Source organism: Mercurialis annua, linkage group LG4 (assembly GCF_937616625.2).
Source record: "Mercurialis annua linkage group LG4, ddMerAnnu1.2, whole genome shotgun sequence".
NCBI classification, from domain to species: domain Eukaryota; kingdom Viridiplantae; phylum Streptophyta; class Magnoliopsida; order Malpighiales; family Euphorbiaceae; genus Mercurialis; species Mercurialis annua.
In genome coordinates this window covers 27,401,107-27,420,423 of record NC_065573.1, presented here as the reverse complement: position 1 = coordinate 27,420,423, position 19,317 = coordinate 27,401,107, and the positions used below count along the sequence as shown (strand labels likewise).

Below are 19,317 nucleotides of genomic sequence, written 5' to 3'. Positions count from 1 at the left end.
ATATAAAACCATTTAGCTTATAACTTGGAGACTTCTGTCGTTTAGTGTTCGGAGCATTATCGGATGCCAGTTTGAGAATTCCTTCTGTGAAATGGAATTGAATTGTGATGTGAACTCTTGGAAAAGGATGGCTGCCTTGCCTAACTTAAATATTCGGTGAAATGAGCAAAGGATCATTCCGTCTCTTAAACTTGTGAGACGGATTCATATAAATCGAACATCTAGTGAGTGTTATCGAACTGGAGGATCGGGATGACCTTTGACCTCCCTAAACTTATATAGATCATGGTTAATCAGTCCAGAAATTAAGTTTTGTGGATCTATTTGCTCATAAATTGTCCATTTTTGTCAATTAGTTCTAATTTAGCTTATCAAAAAGCACATATAAAATGCAAATCGAGAAGCTAATTGATCAAAACGAACAAATAATTTGTTTTTTCTTTCAATAAAGATGCTAATGGAACAATTTAATCATGTTTGGCACAGACATATTGAATTGCTAAATTGCTAATTTAGCGATTGAATTGCGAAATGCTATTGAATTTGGTTGAATAGGCTTGATTGCTAGATGATCTATGATTGATAAAAATGACAAGATTGGTGGGTTGTTTAATTGAAATTAAATTTTAAAAATTAATTTGTAAATGAATCTTATTTGTATTTGGTTTATTTAAATTTAAGAACTCATTTGGCAGTTTAATTTTTAAACTCTTATAAATTCTTCATATTTAATTCAAATTAATTCTAAAACTAAAATTATAAATAAGTCCTTAGAATAACCATGAAAAATAGTCTCCACAAGCAAGTATTTTAAAAAGAAAATAATAATGAACATAAATGTACATTTTTTAAAATAGTATATTGAAATTATTTCATAAATGATATTTGTTTTGTTTTATTAATGATTTTATATTTATTCTTTAAAAATGCAAATGGTATAAGCGATAAACAACATTCTGCCAAAGTCGTGAGTTTTATTTTTCCTATAAATTCTCTCTCCAATTATTAAAAAATACTCTAAAATTGAATCAAAGATTAGATAATATTTTTTTGGAAGGTGATCTTACAATCTAAAATTGTAAAATTTTTGTTTGATCCAAACTGATTTTAAAATTGAATCAAACACTATAAATTACTTTTTTTGGAAAGCATACTTACATACTAAAACTATAAATTAGTTTAATAAATTAATAAGTTTTGTATATTTTCTAACTCACTTTATTATTTTCTTATGTATTTTGTTGATTAATCTAACATAAATAATTTATCTATTATTCGTATATCTTTTTGACATAATAATTATTATTATTTTAACTTTTTTAATTATAAGTTGTTATTTCTAAACAATAATTTTAAATGGATTAAATGAAATTTATAATTTATAAAATGAAAATAAAAATTGTAATTAGTTTTGTATTGATACATAGGTATACGCCTAATTTATTAATAATTCAATTAAAAATATATATTTTTGAAGAAAATTAAAAATATTTATATATCTATCTACTTGAGCAGTTTGTGAAAATAAATAAATATATTTTACTCATAAATTCTGTTTTTATTAGAATTTTTAGTGGGTGACGATTTATGCACTCCAACACTCAATATTCACACTCCAATATTTTTTAAATTGCCTTTATTACCCTTATGCATCATTAGCAACGTTTGTATAATATTCACCTGACAAATTCTAAAACACACTGATCCAACTTATTTTTCTTTTTTTATACACTCAAATCATAACTAATATTACAAAAAAATTATGTATTAATTTAATTAAGAAAATTTATTATCCCTTTTAAATTTTATGTATAAATTAAATTAAGAAATTTTATGTACAACATATTAGTCCAGCATATATCAGTTAATATCATTTTATTTAATATACTTAATACATTATATATTTCTACTTTAATTTCAAATTTTAATTTAATATATAAAAAATATTTGATTTATTATTATTACTATTTTGTTTAGCTATTAAAGTATAAAAACTAGCACCAATAATGAATTTAAATTTCTGATGGAGTTGGTAATATTTCATTAAATATCAATAAATTCAGCAATTAGTCTAAATAATTATATTTAAGAGGTTAAACAAAATAAAAGATGGAAGCATTGCATTTTCAGGGGGATATATTAGTCTTTTGGTAAAGAATTGGAGTGCAAAAATCGGTTCCCAATTTTTATTGTGTAAATAGTCCACTTTTAATAATTGACCTATATAAACAGTTTGTAAGAATTTGAATATTTGCTGCTTTAGTGTCTTCCATATTGATATCAAAATTACAGAAACCAGCTTATCTAAGACGACGACAGCCGTTACCGCCTCGATCTCCGGTCGTTAGGGTACCATTCCCACCTTCTTGGTGAAGAAATCTGAGTTCTTTTTGAAATATAAAGTAATTTGTGATTCAAAGGAATTTTGTGTGAAATATCTGAATTTTAATGGATGCCACAACGTCCACCGCCGCCGATTTAAGTACTGAATGGCTCTGGGCAATTGAGTACTTATCATGCTTCCCTCAAATTCACCCCTCTACTTTACATGGTATCTATTTGCTTCTTATTCTCCCCTTCATTTTAATTCTGTGTCATAATTTTATGAAAATTCTATTCAATTATGTAAGTTATGCCATTACTGTTTCCTTGTTGATATTTTGTTTCAGATTTGATTGATGAGGCTCCTGAATTACCTGAGGATTTAGGGAAGAACGCGAGAGAAAGGCTTTCTTTAAAATGTTTGGAACATTTGTTTACTGCTCATAATACTGATGCACCTGCAAGTGATGCCCCTTCGTCGTCGAACTTGATTCCAAGAGTTACAGTTGACCTTTCTGATAGTTGCGAAAATGTGCTCAGATCCGTAGAGGTAACTTTTGCGTTTAATTTCTTTTTTGGGCATGTTAAATGGACATTTGAAGCATTATTGTTCTATTACATTGTAGTACTTGTGTTACGATAAGCTATGGGTTTACACTTTGTTCTCTATTTTCAGACATTAATTTCTGATTTGAAATTGGGGGCACCGGATTTGGATTTGTTTAAACAGGATATTCGTCATTTTATCTTCCAGAAAAGAGCTTCCATGCCGATATGTGCTCTACAACAGGTGATTTCCAATTTTTTTATGCAGTAAAGTTCTCAATTACAACATATGATGCATTGAAAACTTCCTTCAACTAAGATTTTCACATCTTGGAAATGAAACTTTTAACCTGTAGAACTGGAAACTTCCAAAAAAAAATGTCATCATGTCATGTCATGTTTGTTTCTACATGTTGATGTATCAGCATTTTCATTTTTGTGCTATCTAGGTGGCAAGAATTGTTTATGTTTTAAATTGCTCTTCAATTACTTTTTGTCATTGTGTGTCCCTCTGTTGTTCATAACAGCTGAAAGATGCAATTCTTGAAGGTACCAATCCACATGCTTCTTCCTTGAGAGATTTTAGTGGCCTGGTACATGCAAATGATGATAACTATGAAATTAATGTTGATTCTGAAGCTGTCCGCAATGGCACTGACATTCAAAATATGGCACCAGAAGGATGCAACATTCATTTTCCAATTGTGAGCGGCGATTACCATCAGAAAAATTTATTACCCTTGAAAAGAAATGGAAATATCTTGGATAATGAACAGTCAGTTGAAGACAATCAGGAAGATCAAGGTGGCGTGAGTGACAGGGATCTCCATTTAGATGCCAAGAGATTTAAGAATGATGCTAATAAATCAGGGGAACAAACTTTAGTTCCGCAATTTGGTAATGAGCTGGCAGAAAATTCATCTGAACTGATTATTAGAGTTGCAAAGAGAGATAACTGTCATGTGGAACCAATTGTGCAAGTAGGACTGGGTGAATGCTGTTCTTTAGAGCATGGCCGTGAGCAGTCTGTTGCTATAGACGGTTTTGAGTGTTCTGCTGATGTAAATGATGACTTCCAGCAAAAACAATGTGACAATGTTAATAATGCCAACAGAAAGCTAGAATGTATATCTGGAGGTGGAGCTCGGCAATGTATCTTGGAGGATGAAGTCAATGGGGCTGAATATGGAGCATCAAATGTTGCATTTTCTCTTAAAAACCCACAAAATATCTCCCGTGATAAAAACAAAGATAACCTTGATACTGTTAATCAGTTTAATTCCTTGAATGTATTGCCTACAGTAACTATTGCTGAAATTTTGGAAAATCGCTTGAAGAATCGTTGTCAAGAAGATTCTTCAAGTGAAAGTGGTCGCTTTAATCATGAGAAAATTGATGTTGCCATGGAGAAGAGTCATTTTCTGAGCTCTCATTGTACCCTAAGTCATGTTTCCCCGTCTAACTGGACAGAGCTAAAACTTTGTGTAAAATGTAGCAAAGATGATCAGTTGTTGATCTGTAATGCCATCAGTTGTCCATTTACAGTTCATGAAAAGTGCCTTGGTTGTTCACCGGAGTTTGATAAAAATGGGAACTTTTACTGCCCATTTTGTGCTTATGCCTATGCCATCTCAAAATACCATGAAGCTAGGGGGAAAGCTACTTTGGCAAGGAAGGAGCTAGCTGTATTTGTTTGTGGGCATCCTAAGAGATCACATACGCGGAAGCGTTGTAGCTTAGAACACAACAGAGAGGTAGGTACTCTTCACAAAATGCATGAGACCGGGGATTTGGGTAAGAGAAAATCTGATCAAACAAATAACAAAGTGCGTGAATATGTGGTCAGTGGCCAACTTATGGAAAAAATAGGACATAAGCAGTCAGAGGAGCCAATATTATCATGTGATGATGTTAAAGTAAAATTTAGAAAAGATCCAGGAAAAACACATGGGATAAATCATAATTCTCCTGAAGTAAATGGATCTAAAGAGACAGATCTAGAGTGCCAACCTGGAAGAGGACTTGACAGACGAGACCAAAGGTGTCATGGGGATCATCCAATATCCGAGGACAAAGAGGTTTTTTCTTCAAATAAGAGTGAAGCTGAAAGAGGAATTAAGGATGTTCTAGAGCAACAAAGTACAATGTTAGTAAAGACCCCTGGTTGTTATGTTAGTTTTGATGGAGGAGAAACTTCTGCAAATGAAGATGTGGAAAATGTGATGCCGAATTTCTCCATAAGTTTACGAAGGAGAGAGATGAGAGAGGGGCAATAGTGAGTTAGTTATTTTTCAGTTATTCCTGTTTTTTACTAGCTTTATAATTCTCCATTCCTGTCTTTTCTTTATGTATGAATTTTCTCCTTTGTTGACAAGCTCATACCTACTAATTATGTAGTAGGATTTGTTGGAGTAACAACTAACAATCTTAAAATTATAATGTGCAGTTTATACCCAACAATTCCTCAGTTGAAGCGGAAAAGAATTCCATGGACAGCCGAGGAGGAAAAGATACTTAAGGTACATAATAAGCATACAGTTTTTATATCATCACTTGTTCTTGCATATGCTCCATGATAGGCTTGAAATTGATCGAAGATGGAAGATTGAAATATTTATAATTTATAATAAACCCATCAAAGAATTTATGCACGTGGGGAGAGAAACAGAGACTTGCAAATGTTAAGCAAACACTATTTCGTTATTGTTTTCCTTTAAATTTAAGAAGTTAAAAAACGGATCACGTGGTTTAGTTTTATTATATTCCTTTCTTTTTTCATTGAGGCAATCATTCTTTATTGTCCTTTTTGCTTAAGTGTCCTTTTCAGCTATTGAAAATTGTGTTTCCTACCATTTTTCCCTTCTTACATTGCATAATGGTAACCTTTGAGTTGGACAAAAAAATTCTTTAAATGGAATCTCTTTTTAAAAGCAGGTTGAAATATATAACCCTTGTATAAATAAAATGAAAGTAGGATTCAGTTTATCTATTCTTCTGTGATTTATAAGACTCAATTTTAATACATATTTTATTTATTTATTATTATTTTATCTAGCAAATAATTTCTTTAATTCTACATATAAATTATATAAGAAATGCGCCGAAGGAGATTTATATTTATGGTAGTTTTAAAGTATGAATGGTATCTAAAGTCATTTTGATATGGGAAGAGTATGCTTGCTAATATAAATTATAAAGTTGATGATGAGAGTAACTCTGCTTTTTTTTTTTACCCTTCTAAAATAAAAAGGAAGGTTCGTACTTTATAAAATTTTAATTTGACTAAGTAAAAGAATAATATATGATACCAATAGGATTCACATGTTCATTAATTAAAGATTCAAGGAATAACATGGATAATTTTCAGTAGTAATTTTTATTATATGCTGCATCAGATCATATTATTTTATCGCATTAACCCAAAAAAATATTACTGGATGAGGATAAAAAAAATTTGTATACAAGAAAAAAGTTGAATAAATAGCACCATAATAATGGGCGCTAAACTGTAGGGTATGATCTTGAAGTTGTGTTTGCTTGTACATCATGTATGTTTGTTACTATTGAATTTTGAGTTCCTGTTTTTATTTTTGATTTTTTATTATTCAATTTACAGGAAGGAGTGCAAAAAATTTCAAAAATTGGTTCCCCAACTATTCCATGGACGGACATTTTGGAGTATGGTAGATTGGTATTTTCAGATGCCCGTACTACAATAGACCTTAAGGATAAATGGAGAAACATATGTAAAGCAAGTTCTAAATGCAAATAATTTTCATCAGTCTGTTCAATTTTGTTAGCTGGCTCTGACTGGCCTTATCAGGATTATGATTTTGCAGATTAGATAAATTTGATCTAAACCATGTCCACTATTAACTAACCGAGGGATTTAACTATACATTCTGCTGACTCTCTGTACTCAAGCCAGACAGCAAGAGCGATATATAGTTGTGCTTGCCTGATAATGTGGTTCATTTCAAGCCTTACTGTGTATTGTTTTGGTACGGCTGGTCTTCACTTCTGTCTGACCAACATTGTATAGGATAATCTTAGACATCAAGAATCTCATTGTGTGAGATATCTGTTGTTTTAGTTTGATTTGTACAAAAACATTATAATGTTAATGAAAAAAGGCATAATCATTAGAATCTTCGACTTTTAGCATTATGAAAACAACTAGAATGGTTCTATTACATGTAATTACAGGTGCAAATTATTTTAACAATTATTAAGCATGCTAGCTGTAATATTAAGTTTTGCAGGTTGAGATATGCAGCAAGGGGACAGGCATTTTCGAGTTCTACTGTTACAGTTTCCTAATTGGATCAGCTTCTTCTTGAATTAAAGGTTTAAAAGTTGAAGGCCTTCCATCAGGTTAGCAGAACTCTATATAAGTACTGCTGCTGCAGTTATATATTTAGCCGAATATATGCACAATGATGTGACAATTTTAGGCACGATATGATTAAGTGATACTACACACAAAGTTAAGCATATATGAAATTAATATAAATATGTTCGTGTCATAAAGACATAAACAGGTCAATTTGTTAATAACATGATTAATTTTATATCTAAATAGATAAAACAATACCTAAGTAACTAACCCATTTAAATAAACTTGGACATTTTCAAGTAAATGTTGTTTAATTGTAAGTTTTGATAGTTCCTATAAATTCTTAACTATATATTTTGTTTTGTATTGTATATAATTATTATGGTGTTTATTTTATTGGGTGTTAATGAGTATTTATGTTAGATTAAATAAATTTAGACATTAGTCAATTAATTAAAATAATTTAAATGTGCCGTGTTAGATATTGTTGATTCAATAGTGTATTTTATTGAGAGTGTTTATACTTGTTTTTTCATTGTGTAACATGTGCTATTAAGCGTATTGTGTTTGAATTTTTCATATTAAATATGATTATTAACTGTGCCGTGTTTGTGTTTAGTCTAATCATGTCATGCAAGTATATCGATATGATCCAACCATTTGCAATCCGCATACTCGGTATAAGCTTTATCCCAGGCAAACTCATGTAGCATGATAATAAAGGTTAGGCCCTATATCATTTATGAATCTATCATATTTATTTTTGTATTCAAATGTAAAAGAAATTCCTAATACTAGGGTAAGAATTCAATTTCTTTTGCCTGATCCGTTCCTGTCTTCTTTTATGCCAGGTTGATTCTGAAGTACTAGTATTTTCTCAGATCATGTTATGTGTTTCAAGATAATGCATTACAGAACTAATGGAGGATGAGAAACATTCTTGTTGCTATTCACCTCTATATCAACTTTTACTTGTATCAAACCATGACCAAGAACATGAAGGAATAATTCTCTGTTAAGCAGGTACACCGTACAATCTTTAATATAGTGAGATAATCTCCTTCATTATCGACATTCCAAATTTAGGCGTAATGACTCGGAAAATTAAATATTTTTGTATTTATCAATTATAATCATTATATCCTACTTAAAATTTATTCAATTATAGGCAATTAGGCATGTTTACTCAATTAAATCAATCGAGTATCATTTTGATCATGCTACAGCTTTTGAAATGCTACTTTTTCTTGTGTTTTTCTTTTGTTAATCGAATTGGGTGAATTTAATTACAATAGTCAACTATCCGAGCAACCTCAGGATCAATTGGTTTTATTGGACGAAGTTGGCTATATTTAAAAGCAATTTTTTTTTTAAATCGGGTTATAATTGATGAAAAAAATGCTATTTGCAAAAAATAACCCACACCTTTCATGAAAGTAGCCATTTAAGTATCACTTTTAAAACTTTAACAATAATGATATATCCTTTTTAAGTTTGGCAATTGTAGCTCCAAAATTATTTTCCGGCACTTGAATGCATATGTGGTATGCCGGCACTGTTATGAGTTCATTGTTGTGTTTAATGAGTTCATTATCAAAGAAAAGACGATGTTGTTTGAGTTAGTGTTACGGTGTCAAGTACGTGCCAAATCATCTCTATCCCGGTGTGACACATTTTCATTAAGATGTCGGAGAATGGTTTCGGGGTTAAAAGTGGTGCTTAGATCGCTATTTTTATGGAAATCTGATATAAAAATGATAAATGTCTGTATTGTTTGAATCATTCGGTCTAAAATTTATACGTTCGTTGAGTAGTCTATTTCTTATGAGTAAATGATTGAGTAACTAGTGAGGACTAACTAACCTTAGGATTAAAGCATTATAGTTGATGTCCATATGAGTATAGTTTTGCATATATGAGCAATGCAATGCATATATGTTTTTGTGTTATTACTGGCTGGTTAATAAGCAGCATGGCATGGGATAAAAGTGAAGAGAGGGTGTCTCGAGATTCAGGTCGTGAATGGCAGCAAAACATGTGAAATTAGGCTCGTGAAACTGAAAAATGGAGGAGGTGGCTGTCTGTAAGTAACAAATATTCAACTCATGCAAGCGAATGTGAAACTCTAGTTGCTTAGAATCCAAGGTCTAGACTTTATTGATACAGCATGCATGCTCTTCACATTCATTACTCACTAACAGACAAACATCTTGAGTTTAGTTAATTGGTAATTACATGGTATCTTCATGTAATTTTTTTTATATTTGATAACTCTTTTTTGAACAATTAATTATTTGGGAACACGAGAGAGCATATATTTGTTTAGGCTGAACCCAGAATGGGTTTCTATACTAAATCATTTCTATTCAGGACGTATTTATCACACTTAAAAAAAATTGATCCTTCTGATTTTTCCCCAAAATATTAAAATATATCCATGTTCAAAATCCCTCCATTAATTTTCTATAAAAAAAATTAACTCTATTCTAACAACTTTTATACGTATTCTAACTCCGCTACTGCTTGATGCTATTTTATTAGATTAAATTTCAGTAAGGTGCATAATACTAGTATTTTTTTAGAACTGTAAATCAGATCATGAACTCTAAACGTGTGTTGTAATTTTAACATTCAATCTTTCAACTTTACAATTGGAAATATTTTGCAATTTTTTGATAAAAGAATATTGATATGAACGTTGAAATAGTAGTTGATAATATATACTAATTATTTTATTATTATCTTCATGAGTTCAGGCCTAAATTATTGTTTTCTACATTAAATTTAAAATTATTATTATTCGTCTCACATTTTAGTTATCTTTAACTAAAATTCCATTCTCATAAAGCGGATTCAATTATAACACTAAAGTTGTGAGAAATAGTGAATTTTAAAAATTATAAGGGAAAACAGTTTTTCGGACTTAAACTAATCGGAATAATTATAATTAATCTTAATATATATTCGAATGTCAACATTAGTTATTTTTTTACATAAAAATAATAATCAGTATGTAAAATTGTCAAAGTTTAAATCACAAAAAATGCTAAAATTCATAATTTTTTTTACGTATGTTAAGAGATTTGTAGAATTTGAAACTATAGTGTCAAGTGTTATTAATAAAACTGACTAACGGTAACATGGTGCATGAGAAACTTAGTCTAAACGTGACAACATTTAAACCAAATTGCACTCTCTTACTCTTCACTCTCCTCTACTTATCCCGCGCCTTTCTCTTCACTCCTTCAACTCTCACTCGCTACTCTCTATTAATTCTTCTTCTTCTTCACTAAATTTAATAACTTGCTCTCCAAGAAACAAACAAATCCATGGAAAATTACAAGAAATCTCAATTGAAGCCATGGAAAAAGGGCCCAACAAGAGGCAAAGGTGGTCCTCAAAATGCAATGTGTGAATATAGAGGCGTAAGGCAAAGAACTTGGGGCAAATGGGTTGCTGAAATTCGCGAACCGAAGAAACGAACCAGACTCTGGTTAGGTTCTTTTTCTACTGCTGAAGAAGCTGCTATGGCTTATGATCAAGCCGCTACGAGATTGTACGGTCCTGATGCTTTTCTGAACCTCCCTCATCTTCTTCATCATCACCAATCATCTATATGCAACAATAACATTATCGTTAATAATAAATTCAAATGGGCTCCTTCCAAGAATTTCATTTCCATGTTTCCTAATAGTAATAATAATAATCCTTGTGGTTTGCTTAATATACATGCACAGCCTAGTGTTCATGTAATACATCAGAGACTTCAAGAATTCAAGAAAACCGGGGTTTTTGGTCAGTCGTCGTCTTCTACTTCTGATTCTGGTTCAAGAAATGAAAACGTGATGATGAAAAATGATGATAAAATAGTGGAAAAAGAAGTGGAAAAGCCTCAGATTGATCTAAATGAGTTTCTTCAGCAAATGGGGATATTAAAAGAGCAGCCTGTGGAGAAGAATAATAACATTGAAGCAACAGAAATGAGTAGTGTGGTGCAAGAAATGGAATCATCATCATCATTGAATAATAATAATGAGGAGATTGGTTCACTTGTAGATAAGAGTTTCAATTGGGATTCACTCATTGAGATGCATGCATTTGGCGATCATGTTGCAGAATCATCTACTCCTACTTTTCAACTTTATGATGTTCAAGAAGACTTGGCTTTTCCGGCTTCCATTTGGAACTTTTGAGAGAATTTTAAATAACTCATTTTTGTTGGGTATAGTTATTTTTTAAGGTTATTTAACTATATTACTTTTTTTATATAAAACGATACCGGCATTCAACTTATTATATTTTGCTAATTCAATATTCATTTTTCTAGAAATGGAAAGTTATCTAATTACTTCAAGCAAAATTCTGTCTGCGTGACCGATGGGTTGTCAGGATAACGTTTGGTCGACGGATTGCCACATAGGCAAAATTTGACCTAAATTGATTGGATAACTTTCCGTTGTTTGAGAAATGAACGTTGGATTATCAAAATATAACAAATTGAATGTCGATAACCGTTCGGTATAAATAGTATAGTTGGATAATTGCAAATATATTTTATCCGATTCTGAGTTCCCTCCTTGATATCTTGGAAACAAACTGTTTTTGGCAGGCAATACTTTTTTTTCTATTGGAAGTTCATTGAGGACGTTTGTGTAAAAAAAGGGTCAATTGAAATGTACCCTCTTAATCTGGATAGAAATCTAAAAAAATCGTTTTTTGAAAATTAAACCCATAATATGTCTATTTTGGTCATTTCAACCGTAAGTTGTAGGATTGATTCAATCGCCCGTATCTCTCAAATCAACAGCTCAAGGATTGAAATGATCTAAATTGGATAAGTTGTGAATCTAATTGTCAGAAGATGCAAAAATGACTTTTTGAGATTTCAATTCAAGTTGAGGGGGTGAATTGACACTTTGTCACAGTTTCACTAAAGCTACTGCTGATGGGAGCAAAAACATGTTTGCTTGGCTCATATTTATTAAATAAAAAATTTGTTTTCAAAAGTTCAGTCTAGTAAGTGAAAATCCAACTATAGTTTCAAAATTCTAGCACCAAATCAACAATATTGCGCCATCTACATCAACATTTTTTTATGTTCCGAATTAACAAAAATTAACGTTTGTGTTTGAAATTGCAAAGATTTAAAATTACCCCTTAGCTTTATGATGAGAAAAAAGCAAATCTGTTTGACTACTACTGATGACAATGTTGGTGTAAGTGTAACATGGTGTAATATCTGAACAGGTTTCGCATAATCACTTAAATCAGCCTTCTGTCGAAAAAATGTTTCCAGATAAAAACAACTTTGTTAGAGCAATGGTTCATTTTTCTATTAATACTTAGTTGGAACCCTAAAATTCTTCAATGAATGCAGTTTGTCGACCCCTGCTCCTCCATGGATCATCACCTATTCGTTGCAATACTCGGAAGCACTTAAATACTCACCGTGTTCTTCAAAATATTCAACTAATCGCTTTAAGAACCCGTCACTAGTTACTGTCTCAGTGTCACAGACAAGGCAACATTGTCTTCTTGCACGTGTGACAGCCACATTCATTCGCCTGCGGTCGCTCAAAAACCCCACCTGAGATGTTTAGAAAAAAGTTCGTTTATTTAACTGTTAGCTATTCGAAGATGAGGTTTTCTGACACTTAAAATCTAGAAGAGAGAAGTGAGAAAGTAAGCAACGACAATTATTGTGATACCTCTTTTTTAGAGTTTGACCGGACCATTGAAATAACAATGGCTTCCTTCTCTCGGCCTTGAAAACCGTCAACAGTTGATATTTCGACATCCTTAAGTTTATTTTCATTGCTCCTCAATATCTTCAGCAAGACAACCTGCAATACTAGTTGCGCCGTTAGGGATTGACATCCGTTAGAAAAGAACACGCATTGTGACAGCAGATTTTTCATGTTTCCTGGTTATTTAAAGAAGTCGAGAGGCTAGTAATAAACGAATTCTAACATCAGAAAGCTTTTATACCTGTGCAGCATAAGGAGTGATAATCCCGATATCAGAAGCCTGGACTCCACTTTCAACAAGTCTCTTAGCATGAGCCACAGCAACGTTCGCTTCTCCCTCGTTTAACGTGCTATCTTCTTCGTCCTTCTTTTCTTCCATGTCACATCTAAAGCATAATAGAATGAACTAGTTAAAATTTATTGAAAGATATATTTTCCAGAAACATTGTGTTATTTTGTCAAAATCTATATTAGTTGTGAATGAGCATCGCTCCACTTAGGGATAATTGTGTTACTTTTTAGATGATGTAGTTGATAAATTGGGTAGAAAATATCAAGTCTCGTGAACTGTTATTCTGATAGAGTAGTTAGAACTTAGAATTTCAAATTTGAGAAAAGGTAGAAAAAAAAGCATTTTTGTAATCCATTCAGAGATTATGTAAATATCTAGTAACATATTTTTCAGAAGTATTAGATTATCATGAAAATGGCTACAACATACCCAGCAGTGTCTATGAGAAGAATGGTAGGTTCCGAGGAAGAAGACCTCTTTACACCCTCAAGATCAAACAGCGCATGAGCAGCAACGCTAGGATGGGCCTTGATCTAAAAGTTTAATTCAGCATGAATTAGACTTTGCCCATGAATTAGAATTTGAAGACATTCTGATCTGATCACCAAAAGACTTACTAGGCTACCAAAATTTGAAGTTGAATTCGCACCTTACTGTCGTAGAGCTCCTTAGATGACCAGTTCATAATAAGCTCATGCATGCGGTACTGAACTGTAAGCATTGATGTAACTTCATCTCCGTACAGGTCCGCAAGGCGTTCAAAGAGGGTCCTTCCTAAGCCTTTCTTCTCAGCTTCAACACTTTGGATAGTTGGAGGAAGCTGAAGATGGTCTCCAGCAAGTATACACCTTGATCCCTAGAAGAATGACCACAGCTCAGTAACTAATGCTTGGAGTTTAATTCAAAAAAGAAAAAGAACTAATGCCTGGATTGTTAACTCGTGCAAAACCATAATTTCTTCTGTTTCTCAAATAACATGAAGAATCATTAAGGAAGAGCAGTATACCAGATAAACACGATGTATATTTATATCGTCGAACAATTCATATAGTCTTTATTGAAAGTTAAGACCTGCAAACATTTCTAAGTAACCAAATATATATCTCAACTAGTTTATAATCAGATAATGCACTTATATTGCATGAGAAACTTATCAAATCCACATCTTAAATAATTGCCTTTGGCTGTCCATAAATACACGTTTTCCAGTCTCACATGTGTGCACATCATATGAAATGCACCACAGTTCTAGACATCTATCACTCTTGAGAATTTCAGTGAAATTAAACGCAAGCTTTTTAAGTTCACATGAATAAACATTGCATCCAAGACAATGGAATCGAGTTAATCGACCATCACCTTTAACAAAGCAATCCAGCAAGCTATCTCAAGTGCTTGAGCAGCTTCATCAATAATAACCAAATCAAAAGAGGTGCTGTCCAGCTTGCGAGATAATGCACCAGTCAAAGTTGTTAATACCACATCTGCATTTTTTAATACATCCGTGACAGCTAGTTGCTGTCTTTTGCGTTCTTCTTTTGAAAGAGTCCTGAGCTCCTTTTGGATCTCTCTTTTTGTGTTCCTGTCCTTGGTTTTCAATAACTTTCCATTCAATGCCTAAAGGAATGCAAAAAGAGCATTTTGTGAGATTATAGTACATATCAATATAAGCTCAATACTGAATAAACTTCAGAAAAGGGAGACTTCCAAAATGAACATTATGTCCCATGTTTCTCCAATTCATACTCTCATAGATTGCAGAAGACAGTTGAAAGCCTGGATAGTGGCACTTGGCCTGGCTCCAACTTCTTCCATCATTAACCACATAAACTCGCGCAATTGGAGTCAGGCTTTAAATATTTGTATTTTGGCACTTAAACCATGATATTGCACAAAATATTAGTGCATAAAGGAAAATAGGTCTACATAAAAGGTGTTATTGTTCTGTACATTTAGAACTAAACTTTACTGAAGCAAATAATAGGAGCCAAATGTTCATAGTAGAGCAGCAATCAAAGGAAACCTTTCATTTAATTGAAGGGAAATAGATTAAAAGCAAGTGCAAGTTGTCATCCAAAATATCTACCTTCATCTCCTTCCTAATGTCATTTGCAAGAGAGCTATTGTCGCCCTTTAAAACCTGAAAGTAGAGAAAATTAAAACAGGATAAATAAGAAATAAAATACTAATCCGGCAGGATTATGTGGGTAAAAACAATTGTTAAATACTTCCTATTTGAACAGAAAGTTGCAGAAAGATGAACAAGAAATAAATGAATAACCCATCCACATCACCACATTTGCTAGCTGAAAGGCTCAAAGAGAAGTATCTGAAGGTTTTACATGGCTGAAAGATACTAATATAAGTAAAAACTAGCATTATATGTCTGCATATACTAAAGCCGCATAAGCTGCTGATTGACTATTATCAGGACAATGAGATTGCAGCCATATCTCATATTTTATTTTGAATAAGATAGATATCCATATTAACAGGCAAACCTCATGAATGGGATACTACTAGATAGACAAATAGCTCAAGCAGATCGTCGAAAATGATAAGAAACTCAGGCTTTCGATCTTTTTAATTTGAAAAGAGAGTACATTTAAATACCTGTGCATCAAGTGCGCTATCCAACACTTGAGGTAGTAGTCGTGCAGGGTGCCCCACTCTCACCAATTTCACTCTTAAGGAAATCACAAAGTAAGAATGAAAATTAACCTCCAAAAAGATAGAAACCTTTAATGGTTAACAGCATCTATGTCAAATGGAAATAACAAGCAAGATTCTTAAATTCCAAAGTTTAAGTGCTTGTTGTCAATGTTAGCCTCATATGAAATGATTTCTCAGGCTTACATGCTCTAACAACCTTTTATTTTTCACTAATGTAAGTGGTATCAAATTAGTCATGATTAGATAGCATTACTTGAGACTGAAAACATCCTTTCTAGATTGCAGAAGAAACATATCATTACACCAATGCTTGTCTATACTTGGGTGGAACAACCATTAATGCTTTTCTATACCTGTGAGGAATAATTCTCTCAACAATGTTGTCCACTGCTATATTTGAAGCGGCACAAGCAAGAATTTTCGCTCCACGTTTTACTTCTTGTAATATGATTTCTACCACAGTTGTCGTTTTCCCAGTTCCAGGTGGCCCATGCAACAAAAACACATTCTTTGATGACAAGGCCTTCGAAATTGCATCTTTCTTGACCAAACAAACAAGAAAACAAAAAGAAACAACAAATAAGGTTCTTTAGATTGAGGAGATTCATAACATCTAGTAAAAAACTACTACACAAAGAAAAAAATGGAGAAACTTCATGCCAATGCAAGCTGAGAAATAGTTCAATAATAGCCATGTTTGGTTCATGGAATGGAATATCTATTCTATAAGGAATGGAATAGCTATTCTTTACTTTTTAAGAGGAATGTTTATTACACAAAATCATGGAATAGAAATTCCATAAAATAACTATTCCGTGAACCAAAGCAAAGAATAGTCATTTCATATGGAATTGCTATTCCATTCTGCACCAATTCCATGAACCAAACATGGCCAAAAATTCATGTTTTAATGCGGTAATGCCTAAAGACACCTTCAACGAGTTGGTAGTATACTTTAAAAGAATCTATCTGAAGTACTTTACCAATTTAAAATTTTTTTATGATATAAGCAGAAGAATGAATTATCCATATTATAAAAGAAATATCTTTCGAACACAAAAGTTAATGAAGAGCAAGAAAAAGAAATTGAAAATTATGAATCAGTTTATAGAAGAACATTGAAGGGTCAACGAAGAACATTGTAAAAATACGCTACAGTCTCAGAATGGTAAAAGGGTGTACACATGCAAATATGCACCTGAGAATGATCAAGATTGGAGTTAAACGGAGTGAATGTAACATCCTTCTTTGACATTGTAGGAAGACTCTCTCCAAATAAAACAGGAACTAAATCAGAAGCAGGACCCCTCTGTATGCCTTTGCTCAATTGAATTAATGTATCTTTCATTCTCCGATAAGTCACCTGTATAAGTCAAAATTTAGGCAATCCATAGATATCTTGATGAGTGATTTCTCCTTATCCACCATTTATGGACTTTGAAGCTTTTAGCGACAAGCTAAAAGGTGCAGTATACTAGCTTGCTAATTAAGAAAATGATAGGGCATAAAAAGTTGAATAGCTGCATGTTTGCTCGTAAGATTTTTCAAGCTCCCTAACAAATATTTGTGAGCATTAATGACTACAATGCCATACGAGGTTTGTAATAGATAATACCAATATGAAACATACCTCATTTGCCACTTTCTCCAGGCGTACGGGACTGCTTAAACCCTCTTCCGGTATATCATCAAAGGCAACAGTGATTGAAGAGTCCTATATAATATCAGTAAAAGTCAAGAAAAATGATTATTTATGGGTAAAAGTAAACACAACAACTCCCACATACAATGACAGAATTACCTTTAACCGGTAAACCACCCCTTGTCCAAGAGCAGGAGATCCTAAATCAGCCTTGTTTGGTTTCAAAACTACCACATCGTGGGTGCCAAACTGCACAATCAGGAAAATGTGAAATAAATGTTGATGGGGAAGAATGGGCGACTGGAAGCCATAAAATAAAAAGGCAAGCAGCTTCACCATGTATCAAGGGAAGGTTTTATCTAAACTAAACATTTTAGTCCATTCATTACTAAAAGTCACTGATGCCAATTCAACTACTAGCAAAGCAATCAATAATTACAAAATAATTCCATTTATGTGTTTGCAATTATAGCTTCCCTCCTCCCCATTGGTTAAAATAAATTTACAGGCATCAAGCAAACAACGTGAATTTCAAAAGCTATGACATTGATAATCAACTTAAACAACAGTTCAACATTGGCATACTTTACGTGGCCGAAACACTTGTTTGTGTGACAGATTGCTTACCTTATGGGCAGGAAGAACATCTCCTTTATTAGATTGAAATTCAACAAGACTTTTTCCCATCAGCCCTGTCTACAATCATAACAGCATCCAAAATTCAAATCACAATGCAAGCAAAAAACAAAGAAAAAAAAGAAATGCATAAAGAAAACAAAAACTATCTGACCTGAACATCGGAAACTTTCAAATTGAGAATAGTAGAGCCTCGTTTCTGAGCATTATCCAAGTTTCTTGAAGACCCAGAAGTAATAGAAGCTGATATTTCTGCTTCCTTTCATCATACCAAAACAAGATTCATCAGTCTTTACGAATTAAAGAGTTGAGAAATAACATCAAAAGTAAGAGTAGGGACCTTTTCTAAATCAAGTAAAGGAGCAGTGAGGGAAACGAATTCTTGAAGAGACAGTTTCTTCTTTGCCATTTTAGCTTTGTATCGTATTGCTCTCGCTGAATTGGGGTTATACAAAGCTCTACTCACCGTGATAATAATGCATTTCCGGCTGTTCCACCGGATTATATTTTTGCTTTAGGGGGAAGGCTAATAATCACCCACGGACAAATATACCCTCAATCGTTGGACAATGAGTTATTTATCCCACTTTAATAACGTTAAGGTCATATTTGTTCCACTTTAACAATATTAGGGTCATATTTTATATTTCAAAAACATTAAGACAATAGCTAATTGTATACCACATCAGCCGAGTTAACGTTAAAATATGCTATCGTTAGTCAGAGAATATATTTGTTCCAATTTAATAACGTTAGAGTTATTTTTGAGACTTGAAAAATATTAGGAGAGAATGTGAGCAACAAAATAAACATTAGGGTCATTTGTGTATCTTAACCCTTTGTTTTAATCTCTACATTAATTTTTAAAAATAAGAACCACAAAAATATAAAAAAAATTCAAAAATTGTTTTAAATATTTATTAATAATAAATAATTTTTTATAATAAATAAAGGATCAATTAGCCCCTTCTACTGGGTACAAAATAATTGAAAAGTCGCTTTTTATTCTTTTAGAGTGCACTATCGATCAATATATTTTTGTTAGAGTGCACCTTTTTTTTATATGTTAATCAATATATCAATATATTATAAGAGTATAAAAAATTATTGTCTATTCCTGTTA

At 32.4% G+C, this 19,317-nt stretch overlaps 3 protein-coding genes and 1 long non-coding RNA gene across 7 annotated transcripts; 3 read left to right on the top strand and 1 right to left on the bottom strand.

Annotated features, from left to right (window-relative positions):
• The first annotated feature begins 2,206 nt into the window (after positions 1-2,206).
• Positions 2,207-7,020, top strand: LOC126678024 (uncharacterized). 3 transcript variants are annotated; one of them, XM_050372879.2, is made up of 6 exons: positions 2,207-2,551; positions 2,670-2,872; positions 3,053-3,112; positions 3,396-5,143; positions 5,315-5,387; positions 6,485-7,020. In XM_050372879.2, exons 1-6 carry the CDS (start codon positions 2,449-2,451, stop codon positions 6,638-6,640), a joined length of 2,343 nt encoding a protein of 780 aa, XP_050228836.1. In that variant the 5' UTR covers positions 2,207-2,448; the 3' UTR covers positions 6,641-7,020. The 3 variants fall into 3 exon arrangements, with proteins under 3 accessions (XP_050228836.1, XP_050228834.1, XP_050228838.1); XM_050372877.2 differs by having other exon boundaries at positions 2,999-3,112; XM_050372881.2 differs by lacking the exon at positions 2,207-2,551 and having other exon boundaries at positions 2,782-2,872; positions 3,418-5,143.
• Positions 7,021-7,937: 917 nt separating this feature from the next.
• LOC126678025 (uncharacterized) lies at positions 7,938-9,475 on the top strand. The gene is made up of 2 exons (XR_008790586.1): positions 7,938-8,227; positions 9,176-9,475. It is a non-coding gene; the product is annotated as an uncharacterized LOC126678025 (long non-coding RNA).
• An 867-nt stretch (positions 9,476-10,342) lies between these two features.
• On the top strand, positions 10,343-12,167 carry LOC126678864 (dehydration-responsive element-binding protein 2F). Its single transcript, XM_050373777.2, has one exon. It carries the CDS (start codon positions 10,534-10,536, stop codon positions 11,395-11,397), a length of 864 nt encoding a protein of 287 aa, XP_050229734.1. The 5' UTR covers positions 10,343-10,533; the 3' UTR covers positions 11,398-12,167.
• A 199-nt stretch (positions 12,168-12,366) lies between these two features.
• On the bottom strand, positions 12,367-18,746 carry LOC126678192 (uncharacterized). Of its 2 annotated transcripts, none has more exons than XM_050373088.2 (15): positions 18,535-18,746; positions 18,349-18,453; positions 18,186-18,254; positions 17,718-17,807; positions 17,547-17,630; positions 17,115-17,279; positions 16,270-16,457; positions 15,857-15,929; positions 15,330-15,383; positions 14,603-14,860; positions 13,893-14,099; positions 13,673-13,776; positions 13,193-13,337; positions 12,913-13,047; positions 12,367-12,791 (listed from the first exon to the last, which is right to left on the bottom strand). In XM_050373088.2, the coding sequence occupies exons 1-15, from the start codon at positions 18,601-18,603 to the stop codon at positions 12,615-12,617; spliced, it is 1,923 nt and encodes a 640-aa protein (XP_050229045.1). In that variant the 5' UTR covers positions 18,604-18,746; the 3' UTR covers positions 12,367-12,614. The 2 variants fall into 2 exon arrangements, with proteins under 2 accessions (XP_050229045.1, XP_050229046.1); XM_050373089.2 differs by having other exon boundaries at positions 18,349-18,446; positions 18,535-18,626.
• Between the last annotated feature and the right edge of the window lie 571 nt (positions 18,747-19,317).